Source organism: Erithacus rubecula, assembly GCF_903797595.1.
Source record: "Erithacus rubecula genome assembly, chromosome: 3".
Taxonomy (NCBI): Eukaryota; Metazoa; Chordata; class Aves; order Passeriformes; family Muscicapidae; genus Erithacus; species Erithacus rubecula.
In genome coordinates, this window is record NC_136689.1 from 56452702 (window position 1) to 56466148 (window position 13447).

Below are 13447 nucleotides of genomic sequence, written 5' to 3' on the forward strand. Positions count from 1 at the left end.
CTCCAGATCCATTTTCATCATCCCAGGCCCTTTCCCATCTCAAAGAAAAAAGAACCCTGACTGAGTTAGGAATACCTTTTCATTTAGTGATTGCACCTGCAATACAGAGTAACTTCTAAACAACAGTGAAACAATTGAATAATTAAAATATTCATTACAATATTTTCAATCTTCACCGTGATGCTTGACTTAGATAGACACTTTAGAACTTAAGCCTTTCTTTAAAATACTTTAAATATTTTAGACAAAGAAATAAGATAACTGTCATATCTAAAAAATGAAACCAGAAAGGAAAAAAAAGCAAGAATGTGAATTGGTTCTTGCATTTTGCTGCTTGACTTAAGCATGCTACTTCTGGTATTTTTAAATAGTACCTAGTCACTTCTTACTATTTTTTTTCCATGTTCGTAGGATTTGAGATTTTGTTCATGCGAAAACTCAAAAATTTCTGATTGAAAATATTAGCTGCTTCTAAAATACTGTTATTTTTAGGAGTACATAATCTTCTGTGGTTTCCTTTCTACAGTTTCCTTTCTTCTAATCTATGGTTTCCTTAACTTTCAACGATAAATTTATATTTCTGCTAAGGGTCTCACGGTTCTGGGAAATGCAATGTTATGGCAGCAAATATCTTTCATACCTGTTATGCAGGATTCATGTTCTGTGCTGGCAGGAGGAGGGGGCACTGTTTTGTTCTAAACATGTATCTTCCCTGTGTCATAATTTTATTTTTCTTTTTCCTTCCAGTTGCATCTGGTGGCTTTGAACTTCCCCTTGTCAGGTGACATGCGAGCAGATTTTCAGTGTTTTCGGCAGGCCCAGCTTGCAGGTTTGACATCTACCTATAGAGCCTTCCTCTCATCACACTTGCAAGATCTGGCCACAGTCGTCAGAAAATCAGACCGACAGCATTTGCCAGTAGTCAATCTTCAGGTAAAAATGGGTACTTAGTGCTTTTTTTTTAGGATAGAGTGTAGGTTCCTCCAAAAATCTTGGAAAACAGCAAAAGCACTAAGTTTCAGCCCAAACTGCATTTTATAAAGAAGAAGCTTTGCTTCATATTTCACAGCCAGAGTCAAGAAACAAAATAGTAGTGATGAAGCAGAAAACTACTGAGTTATTTTGTTCTACCTTTTAGTGTGATCACAGGATGAAATGCCTATTTTTCTCATTTCTAAGAAAAATGCAAATTCTGTGCTTAGGAATGCTGTTGGACAGACCCCAATGAAACGGAGAGGAGAGTCTAGAGCATGAGTCATTTTGTGGTCTCACATAAACAGACACACTCTAAAACTGAGGAAAACAAACCATGTCTTTGTAGCATTGGCTGGCTCCCAGGACAAGCGGCCAAAGAAACCTACAGGAATAACACATGATGCTTGGAACATGTTGAACGGATGCTGCTCTGAAGTGCATGCAAACACTTGAGAGACATTTGTGAAGACAATATGGTCTCAACTTTGACTGGAAAAACTCAAATCAGTTTGAGAGGAAGCCAAAATGCAAAGGGTTTGGCCTGAATGTTTGCAAGTTTTCACAAAACTGTGGCCTTAACAGAAGTTCCAGTAGAAGCTATGTCTGTATTTTCTCTACAGCTACAATAGCTATAAGCAATTTTTCAAACAATGCTTTAGGAGGAAAAGGACAGGGGATGACCAAGCTGAGTCACAACAGAACAGAGAGACAACTTTGAGGAAAAGGCATGGACCAGACAGCTATTTACATAGAGATGACAGATGAGACAAGTTTATTTGGGAATATTGTGCAGAAAGTGATGGGAAGGATGAAATCACAAGTGTCCTTAAATGCAGATAAAATTTTCAATTTACAGATAAATCTATAAAGGGATTTGGGATCTGACGTGTGATTTGATATAGATTTGGGACTTGTTTTGTTTGTAAAATTTGCTTTGAAATTTTAACAGGGAGAAACCCTTTTCAGTAACTGGGAATCTATATTTGATGGAAATGGTGGACGATTCAACATTCATGTTCCAATATATTCCTTCGATGGGAGGAATGTCATGACTGATTCCTCTTGGTGAGTTTACATTGCCGTTTATGTTTTATATGCTACATGTAAGGGATTTTCTTCTACTTTTACCAGCTAGTAATAGAAACAGTTGCAGTATCTTGGGCCACTAGATGTGATAGAAATTTCTCACTTCCTTTATGCCAATTTTCTTTGCCTTTTCTGACAGTCCTCCTTTTTTTCTTTCATTTCTGTCTCCATCTTTACCTAACCACTCTTTGCTTCAAGCACGAGGAATGCAGATCACCACACACACAGGTGTACAGTTGAATAAAGCAAAAGATTTTTTCAGTAAACAATTTCTTAATGTTACCTTTCAGGCCTCAAAAAATAATATGGCATGGTTCAACTGCAAATGGGATCCGACTGGTTAGCAACTACTGTGAAGCCTGGCACACAGCTGATATGGGAGCTATGGGACAAGCATCACCTCTGAACACAGGGAAACTTCTTGACCAGAAAGTATATAGCTGTAATAATCTGTTTATTGTTCTCTGTATTGAAAACAGTTTTGTGTCTGATTCCCAAGGAAAATAATTCACCTGCTGCACATCGGAATATTCCATTTGACGACAGAAAAAGCTGACACTGAAATTTCATTGGTAATGATGTAAATATTTTAATTTTTGTAATTGCACATTTCAGGAAAAAAAATAGCCAAGGAAAACATACCTCAACACAAACCACATTCCAGTTAGGTGGAACATCCAGTGCACACATGACTGGCTTAAAGCCCTTCCTTCCACTTGGACCCCATGTGGTTTGAAGCTTGCCAGCAGTTAACTCATGTTCTTCTGCCTGAGGTGGAGGTCACCTAAGGGCAAGAGCCAAGTGTGCTCTGTGAGGAAGATCCAGTAGCCTGCCTGGTAAGCAGCATGGCTCAGCAAGGCTGCTGCTGCTCCACAGCTGAGAAGCTGCATGCCCCGTGCTCTCCTTTTCACCTGCACAGATTTTGGATACCCAAGGCACAGTTCATATATGCTCATATACACAGAGAATACTGGGAGGCTCTCAGGCCTCACAGAGCTCCCATTTGCAAAACAAAGCTTTAAGAACAAAGGTGCTCACTCCTCTGAGTTTTGGTGGAAGCAGAGTACCTGCCTCCTGTAATTTTGTATGGATCTCAGCCTGGTGCTTACACAGAAATATAGCAGCTCCCACATCTTATTTCAGCTTTTCTTTTTGCAGATTCTAGGCATAGGACTTTATGCAGGAGGAGTGAATTTCACATTGACAAAATCTGGTCTTTATTTTGGTGCTATTGTTACCAGGAAACCTGAAAGCAATGTTAATAGAAAACATCCTGTTTAACTGGTAGAACTGAACAAAGCAAATGCAGACAAATGAACCATCTGACCTTTATTTATTTCATTGCATATTAGAGGAAGTAATTTCCTTTTGTGTCAGACTGACGAATGAAATATGTCTGTCATGGTTTCTTTAAAATAGGTTCTACACATTGTTATCCCACTAAGTTATATGTAAAGTGATTTTCCTTTTTGTGAATTTATCCTTCTGGCATTCACGTAATTAAAGAACTGTTAATATAAAATAACTGCAACAATTATAAGAATGATCAGGAAATGGTAATATTTTTCACTAACAGTATCACTATACTATCTGAAGTATTTTGCTGATATATTTGTCTACTGCATACCTTAAACAATATATTTACTTATGTTTTATCAGGCAGTGACTATGGAGGTCAAACTCCACATTATCACTTTTTTTAAGATTTAAACAAGAATTTGTGTTGGAAATACATGTTCATTTGCTGACAAATAGAATATTAAATAACTAGACAGCATTTGTCAACAGACAAAAGCAAATTACACTTACAATACTAAAATGATGTAATTATACAACTAAATATTTTGAAATACAGCTTTATTTTTCCAACTGATTATAAAAGCTTATTTCCCAGGGTCAGCTGAATGATATCTTCATTTTTTTTCCTAGAAAAGCAAAAAATGTAAATTACTCCATTATTACAACATGGCAATAAGGCAAAAGCTGTTTGTATTACGTTTAAAACGCATGCATAACAATTCACTGCACTCATTTATAGTCCACTTTCCTAAAATACTGAGCCACTCTTGTGGCCAAATTCCTCCAGTTCACAGAGATGGAAGAGTTATTTACATACAGCAGGGTTTCACTCTGAGTCACAGAAGGATCAAGGGGGGAAAATAAAGTGCTTTTACCTGCTTCAAGCAGGAACCATCTACTTTTAGTCCTTTATGGGCCAGTGGGGTCTCTGCTTTAAGCCACCCATCCACATCAGTCCCCTTCCTCGAGCAGCACTCGGGGAACTGGCTGTCCCTTTGCCTGGAATTGCAGTGACAAGAGGTGACAGGGTCATGGGGTCACACAGAAGAGCTCTGTGAAGGGGGACGAGAGAAGACTAATAAAAACATGCAGGTTTTAGGAGATACTGAACTAGAGTTTGAGTTCAGCAAAATGCATCCAGAGATCTTTGTGCCAGTCCTTTCACAGAGCTAACCTGTATCCTGAACAGAGCTTAGCAGGGAACTGAAATGGTTAAGCAGCATCAATAGGTTGGAAAAACACTCTCTGTGTTTGCTTCCCACCTCTAACAATAATCTGCAGGCTACAGCAATTTATTGCACACCCTTTAACTGAATACAGAGCATGAACTGTGCACCACCTGGGCTGCTGTGGTGCTGAGTTCACTGGCTTGCTCACACACCAAGGGAGATGCCTTTACCAGGGAATGGCATGAGAGACCTGTTAGAAAGATGATGCTTCCCTTGGGGAAAACAACAGCAACAACAAGAGCACACACTCTTTTCAAAGCCAGTGATGGTCTTTAGATTCCCTAGTATAATTGAAAACTAAATATTCATCAAGAATAAGACAGAAAAAAAATTAGCCTGGTATTCAAGAATAAATTAGCTTTCTATATCAAAGAAGAGTACTTTTTTCAGCACGGTTCTAACATGAAGGTCAGCTGCACTTGAGGAAGAATATTTGCTAATTCAGGTAAGAAACTGTGTATAGAGCAAAATAATCACCAAGACAGCACTAGAGCAAGGTTGAAAACAGTAATTGCACAAGAAATCAATGTAGCAGTTCTAATTGTACTGAATTGTGAATACCCCAATATCCTGATCTGGCCCACTGGTTTTGTTAGCAGCAGGTAATCAGCAGGTCTTTTGCCCTCCTCAGCTCAGAGACCTTTTCTCTGGGCAATCACAAACCATGTTGTGTTACCATCTATCAGTAATGTGCTGCTCTGCCCAGAACTGCAATGAGAGGAGCAGTTTCTCCTCTCATTGCTGCTGTAATCAAGCCAAACCTGGGAGTTTCTGCAGTGCAGCATTATCCATCTCAAAGGACTGACAATTAACAATACTCATTTTGGTGTAACTAAGGCTGCCAGCCTTGCTTCTGAGCTGTGCAGTGAAAGAAGAGTGGCTTGCAGCTGTGCAGCAAAAGAAGAAAGAGCAACTCATTCTGCATGGAAGATTCCACAGTTCCTCTTCTTTGGCATTGAGATTTAAGTATGACTTCTGCATTAATACTTGCTAATCTTGTTTTCACTATAGAGAAGTGAACCTGTCCTAGAGAAGAGAACCTGTCTTCTAGATTTTTGAAAAATTAGATGCTAGAATCACAATTTCATTTTGGTGTTCAAGTACTGGGATTAATGCCATGCATGCATCTTAAAGAAAAACATCTGATTGGGGTTTGGCTTTTATTTGCTGTTTTGATACCTAGTTTGAGCCTGCACTCTAACAGTTCCTTCCTGCTGTCTTTCCTTAATGCTTCAACTGTAGCTGCCCAGAGGCAGAAATATTTCTAGATTAACATCTTGACTACTTGAACAACCTGAACCTGGCCTCCCTTTTTACCCAGTCAGAGGGCTGCTACTTGCTGCACCTTAAAAGGCCTATTCTGTGCCTTCTTGCAATTTCCACTGTTACCAGTTGATATAAAATTCTTCCTATTATATTCCCTTCCACTGTATCCATATTTAAAAAACCCCACCATAACACCACCTGTTCTACTCCTAATGTTCCTAATTAATGGCTCTATGTACACACTGGAGGTACACCCAGATTGGATGTCTCAGCTCCAGCACTAGTAGACCTTGCATGTGAGAGAGGGAGCCCCAAGTCAGAACATCTCTTCATCCTGCGTGGGCAAAAGAGAATAGTGGAATTACAGACAGCACAGGCTGTGGGAATTTCTGCATTGGGCCAGTTTTCCTGGAGTAGACTTCATTTTCTTTGCAGTAGCTGCTGTGGGGCTGTGTTCTGGCTGTGTGCTGACAACAGTGTTGTTAACACAGAGATGTTTTCATTCTTGCTGCTCAGGGCTTACACAGAGCCAAGGCCTTTTCTGCCTCTCACCAGCGAGGCAGCTGGGGGTGCACAAGAAGTTGAGAGTGGACACAGATGGGAGAGCTCATCACAGGAATATGCCATATCAGATGGGATCATGCTCAGCATATAAAATGGGGGGAAGAAGCAGGAAGAGGGAATGATTCCAGCAATGACATTTGTCATCTCAAGTCACCATTCCACCATTCCATTCCAGCCCTGCTCTCCTGCATATGCCTTAACAATGCCTGAAAATGGGAGAAGCAGTGAATTAATACCTTATTTTGCTTTGCTTGTTGTATGGTTTTTGTTTCACCTATCAAACCCAAACCACAAGTTTTCTCATCTTTACTCTTCCAGTTCACTCCCCCTGAGGGAAGTAAGCAAGCAGTTCGGGGGGGGGGGGGGGGGGGGGGTCAGTTGGCAGTCAGGGCTAAGCCACAACATACATATGAAATCAATTCAGCATCACACCCTGGTGTTGATCAGAGGTAACTTATAACCTTCCTTCAGCCTGTCTCAGGGATACCAGTAATGCAGAAAAGGTGATGACAGCCCTGTTGGACCTTTTAAGAAGTACCTAAGATCACATTCAAATCCAAGCCAGGACAATGATGATGTTTCTTCTGCAGGAAAGATATGCTTTGTAAGGTGCACTTTGAGTATGTTCACATGAACAGCACTATAATAACTGTGTTTTCCATGCATCAGTAACAATACCACCTCACAGATGTTTTGTTTGACCTTCCTTGGTTCCAGACATACTCATTGAGGTTCTAGCCATAATGATGGTTTGGTACTGGAAAAACATTATTTCCCCACTGAGTTAAATGGGTTTGTTTTAATACCCAAAAAATGATTTCTAAGTATTTAGCTTTGCTCTACAGTTATATATTTTCACATTGCAGGCCTCAAGGTTTCAACCGAGGCTAGTCTCATCCCCAAGGATGTACTAGAAAATTATTACAGCCAAGGCAGAGCTATTAGCAGAAATATCACATCTGACTGACAGCTGAACTGTTCCTGACACATTTCTGGTCAGTGCCATTTTCAATCCTTCCAGCCACTTCTCTAGGGGATGATTTGCAGGGATAGCATGTGCTAAGAACTACTCTTGTGGATAGCTTGAAAGAGCCACCCTATTTTGGAACAGAAAGATTTAACAGTACTCACAGTTGTGCTTGGTCTTAAGTGTTGTGTTGTGCTTGGTCTCAGGACTAACTGGAGTCCTCATCCCTGTAGAGGGACTGCAGGACATGCCTGTCTGATGCCCTCAGAACACACATCAGTGGTTCCTTCTGTCTTTTTGCCAAACTTAATAATGTACATTCCTCCTGCAAACATTCTCCATTCATTAAACCCCACGTCCAGACTGCGTTCATTCAGGACACCCCCTAAAGCCATTGTTGTCCTTCTCAAGCTGTATATGGATTGGGCCATTCCATATCCTCACATCCTTCAACACCCATGAGCACATTGGTTAGAGCACAGATTGACTGTTCACAGGGCTGGGATGTTTCTAACATCTGAGACACACAAGACATTTGTTTGTGTGCTTTACCCCAGCTGGTGGATCAGCTGTCATGTTTGTGACACAGCCTGCCTGTTAGGAGTACTGAACAGCTTCCTATTCTAGGGTCAGCAGCATCCTCTCAGTGACTTTTCAGAGTCTAGAGAGTGCTTAGGCTTGCCTGAGATACCAAACAGGATTTCCTAGAAACATCCCACCACCCTTTCAGCCAGACTATAAGAAGCCTCCCTGATACTTTGAAATGGAGATGGCATCCCTTGATCCCACACCATACTAGGGTAGGGTGAGTGGTGTGTTTGAACTCCTGTGTTGACTAAATTCTTATCGTAATGTTGGCCAAAACCAAGCTCAAAGTCATATTACATTTTCCTTTTTTCAGCTGAGTGAATTGGGAATTGTTCATCAGCTTCCAGTCTGTTGATCCCATGATTTTGAAGTCCATGTTTCCTTCCAAGAAGGTATAACCCAGTGGGCTCTGACCTGGATTTGGGAAGTCTCTAGGGTACATATGTGAACAGATTACTTCAGAAGTATTCACTATTCTATTTCATTGCATTGGTTCTGCCTACAGAGTAAGAAAGTGACTTGCTCTCAGCAGCTTTTTCCCAGACTACTACTTGGCAAAGTTTCTCTATCATTATAGCAAAGCTGTTCTTAAACCACAAATTTATCTTGGACATTTTCTGTTCTTGATCTCAAACATCCAGGATTTGGAGGTAGCCTATGTTAGGAAGACACATCAATTTTGACATCACACACTCACTAGCCAAGGTCTTTTAAACATATGCTGAGATTGTTTGCTCTTTTGCTGAGGTATCTAGAGCCAAAAACAGTGTACAGAAAAATTGGCTCAAGAGTTTGGAAGAGCATACTAAAATTTGCTATGGCAGAAGTGATCTGAATAATTAAAACATAGACCACTGACACAGCTTAAGCTTTGGGGCCATTATTTAAAAGGGTTTTCATCATGCAGGACTTCCATCTCGATCTCCATTTTCATCCTAATAAAACTTACAGAAATTCAAAATAGCAGATGTAGGACTGTTATTTATGTAAAGGCTTAAAATCCAGCCAAAACTGATGCTATGCATTAATCCACCAAAATCAGAAATAGGCATACAGACAGCTATTCAAAAGTGAAAAAAACCCCAACTTATTAAAAGCCAGAATTCATTGACATTCATAGTTAAAGGTTTATTCACTATCTCTCTCCTTGCTTTACTGTAGCTTGATATGTCTTAGAATGGTAGAATAATTTAGATTGGATACAGTCTCAGAGGGTCATCTAATCCAACTCTGTGCTCAAAGTACAGCTAAGCTAACTTCAAAGCTCAATCTTCTCAAATTGCAGGCAAACAAACTGAAGGTGCAGCAGCATGCTCAGATGTCTATGCTTCCATTTTAAGAAGGCAAGAAGTCAGTATTATATGCCATGAGTCTTTCCTGTTAGGTCAGGAAAGTGTCCAGCTGATGGATGAGGCAATTGCCACCAAAGTCAGAATAAATTTGTGGCTGGGCCTCTCAAAATTTATCTCCTGATGGAAGATCTCTGTTCTGACAAAGAAAAGGTTGTGGAGAGAAGCAAGATAAATTAGCAGCTTCTAACTCAGTCACCTCCTAATGTGCATGCTTTTTTAAAGAAAGTCAACTCTCTCAGCCTAGCTACTGATGACGTATCGGAGGACACTGCAAGCCTTGGGCACACACAAGCAAAGTCCTGTTCTCAATCAAGTGCAGGTAATAAACTACTCTTTTCCTCAAAGTTACTGAACCACAGTATCTTTCTTACAAAAACCCAATTGCTCATCACCAGGAGAAAAGCTCAGGAAAAGTGATGAATAATGTAGAGGAGGGATCCCAGTAGTCACAGCTGTATCCTGTTGTACTGGTACACTCAGTAAGACATGAGGTGGGAAGGGAGCAGGGCAAGACAAATCAGAAGGACTGGGGAGGAGGAATAATAACATTCTGAAGTTGTGGTGAACTCTATGAATGAGAAGCTAGAAGGAGATATGGAATTACCAGTTCCATATAGGCACCATTAAGGCAAATCTGAGGCTACAATCAGAGCTATAAAAGGGAGAAGGAGGTGGTTGTGAAGGGCAGCTCAACTGAGTGTGATAGATGTCAAACTCAGTGATGAAAAGGATTTATGTATCCATGTCCAAGATTCATGGTCCTCCAATTTCTCCTTGGCCACAGGTAAGACATCCATGGGCAACTGTGCTGCCATCGACACTCTCAGGCTATTAAAGAGCGAGAATCTTCCATAGTTCATGAATAGGAATCCAGAGCTGTTGAAGAAGCTCCAGTAGGAAAGACCCTGAGTAGCACTCCAAATATCCTTAGTCTTGCAAATAAGGTCTGTGAGCACAAATCACTTGGTCATTAAACCTCTATTTTCCACTCAAATAATGTGTTAAAATGTAACAGCTCCCAGGAATAGTTTTGCAGGAATACCCTGATTCTAGATAGAATCTATTAACTACATGGAGAGGTTGAAGTTTAGGCAACCTTGCTTCAAAATATTCTGTTAATTTTAAGAATCTCTCTCTACATTGTGCAGAAAACTTAAGCACTCAGCTGTAAAAAGCCTACAGTGATATGAGTTCAGCTGCTAACAGCTAAATTAAGTTACTTCTAAACTACTGAAACCTATTTTAATCAAAGGCTGGTCAAGATAAGAAGTAGAGCAGTGACTTCTGTCTTACAAAATTAGAACCTGCTACAAAGTTAGTCCAAGTTCATAAGGAAGAGAAGAACGGGGTAACAACCCAACTATCCCACTGCTTCTGGGAAAACATGTCAGTGTCTTTCATTTTTGTGAGTGAAGTCCAGTGGCAGCTGTGACTGTCCTTTTCAAGCCAACTTGGAAGCATACGGGACCAAGTTAGAACAGGAGAGTACAGAACAGGACAGGAACCTAATGAGACTCACCTACTCCTTTAAAGGTTTTGATAGCAATGTTCAAATGCACACTGCATTTCAGGCTCAAGTGGTTTATGGTAGTTTCCTTTCACAGGATTTCTTCCTCATTTTGCTCACAGGAGAGCAGTACCCAGAGAACTAGGATTACTCATCAAGGCATGACTAAGGCATGGTGTGGCCCAAGAGAAAGGGTGATCTCATGTTTATGGCAACAGAAAAGTGCCCAAAGGAATGCAAATTCTGTCCCTGATTCATTCATGAAGGAAAAGCTCCACATAAATGGGTCCATTTTAGAGTAAGTGACAGATAGTGTGGAGCAGATCAACGTGCAGCACCAAGCTAAAACAGACTGAAGACAGTTCAATCAGACACAAACACCTTTGTGTTCCATGTCCTGCATTCCTCCTTATGCCCACCCTCAAAATCATGAAACCCCACAGAGAGCACAGTATATCAAAAACACCCTGCAAACTAAAAGATGCTTGTTCCTTTCTGATTTTGCTGTTTGATTTGGTTCCTGTGGATAAGATATGGGCAAGTGTCAGCATTAGGGAGGGCAGAATCCCATAGCCTCCCAGAGAACAGTTATCCTACAAATGCTAGGAAGCACCTCCTCTTAGCCAGGCTGTCAGGACAAACTAATTCTGGTGTGTTTGTGGGCCAAGCCATTTCTGAGAGTTGATTCAAGTGAAAACTAAAACTGTGTTTAAAAAAGTACCTCAGCCAGTCTCCAAAATATAATATTTACACAGCCCTTTGACCTTCAGCAAAGTTCTGAGAAAATATGTATCCTGGAAAAAGACAAAGCATTCAGCTTCTCAAGAAAACCTGGATTTCTCATGGCTTCAGCTACAGCTATAAAAGGAGTAACCTCCTCTATAAAGCTAAACTGCAGCAAAATGATACACAGATATACTCTAGTCTTTTGCCCTAATGAATTTTGAACATTATTTGGGCTCTTCATTTTCTGTCTTGAAATACAGCCATCAGTTTTGGTAAATTAGTCCCATGACCAGTTAGTTGAACTGAAATTATCTCCTTGCCAAAGAAGGTTTTTCCTTTCCCATCTTTTACTTTTCTTTAAATCAGATAAATATATATACTTACTACCATAATTTCCAATATTTTGCTGGCAGAATAATCCTGTGCCATGATGGACATGTTCCTGATCTTCATTTAAAATGTGCTTTTTTTTTCCTTAATATTATCCTGTCTTTAAATTAGTAATGTACAACACCTAGTTGTGTTGTGCAGCTGTGATGAAAGTATTTATGCCACTACTATTGCAGAAGTTCTAGGATATTAGTTTATCTAGAATCTTATTTTAACATGTTTAAATTCTCAAGAGAGACAGTTTCTTCAGCAATCTAGTATTCAGACTACTAAGACTTCTTGGGTAAAAGTCAGCCTTTGGAATTACACTCGAGGGATATGGCTGATGGAAAATGACTGCTGTAAAAGAGAAACAGAATTCTGAGAGTCAGAGTGAAATAAGTGATTGTTATTTGCAACCAGAAAAATGTTATTCAGGATAATTCTCATGCTAATTCTGATCTGAAAAGAGCATGAATTACTATTTTTATATTGGTCCAGTCTTCCCTCTTAATAATGTCACTTGGAAATGTAGGAATAACCAAAGATTTACACAATCTCAAAACTACATATTCCTGGAGAAGAGTTAAAAACATAATAACTCAAGAATTGGTAAAGAATAAAGTTCCACAAATTATTTCTACCATTTTTCTCATCACTGCATAATTTGTCATTTTATTTAAATAGATCTTTAGCCTATTTTTCTCTTCTTCAGTTTTATTCCTGTGTAGGTACAAACTCCATTGCCCACTTTAAAGGAAAAAAAAAAAAGCAACTTTTTAGAACACGCTATAAAAAATCTGCATAACATTTTCTTGGGACATCTCAAGGTCCAGCACCTTTAGGGTAAACTCAAGCTATTGATTGCAAATTAACAGGTGAAACTTACAGAAAATACTGCTTAAAGAGACTACAGTGACAGGATTTTGAAACAACCTTGTATAACCTGAACTGTGACAGGAAGTTTAATGCTATCACCTCAGGCAACATACAGCCACATGCACTGAAGAATGGGAGTGGATGGGGAATATTCATCAAGTCTAGAAAAGCTGCAGCACAGTCAGCAGTTCCTATAGCATGTGACAGAAGAACCTCTCTCTTTTCTCATTTACAGTTTGCTGGATTAATAAATCAGTGCCAGGAATTGAGTATTATTTTATTAATTTTAATTATTAAGTTATTTTCTTGTCTCTTTCTTTTTTATTTTGTTTTTATAGCGAGTTTATACTCTACTGAACAGAATGTTGTTTTAACAAAAAGTTAATATTTTATTTTAAAACTTAATTAAAAGAAAAAAAAAAAAACAAAGGCTAACTGACATTTAATCCAAGTTATGATCTAGATCCCCAAATCTAATTTTGAGGTCTTAGCAACTTGTGACCACAATTCATTCTTCCTACTCTGGGAAATTTCTTGTCTGCTATGAACCTTTATCTGAAGAAGAAATCAAGTTTGTCAAGCCCACAGGTTGCCTGCCTGCTAATGGGTACACAGAGGAAAACCTCATGATCTGTACATT

At 39.5% G+C, this 13447-nt stretch overlaps 1 protein-coding gene across 2 annotated transcripts in view; it reads left to right on the forward strand.

The window, feature by feature from the left end:
• Nucleotides 1-3930, forward strand: part of COL15A1 (collagen type XV alpha 1 chain) — a 114370-nt gene extending 110440 nt beyond the window's left edge. For both annotated transcript variants that reach the window (XM_079301982.1, XM_079301981.1), the window contains exons 40-42: nt 748-933; nt 1925-2040; nt 2352-3930. In XM_079301982.1, the coding sequence (XP_079158108.1) occupies nt 748-933; nt 1925-2040; nt 2352-2568 (519 nt within the window). In that variant the 3' untranslated portion in view covers nt 2569-3930. The remainder of the gene's footprint in view (nt 1-747; nt 934-1924; nt 2041-2351) is intronic.
• Nucleotides 3931-13447: the final 9517 nt, after the last annotated feature.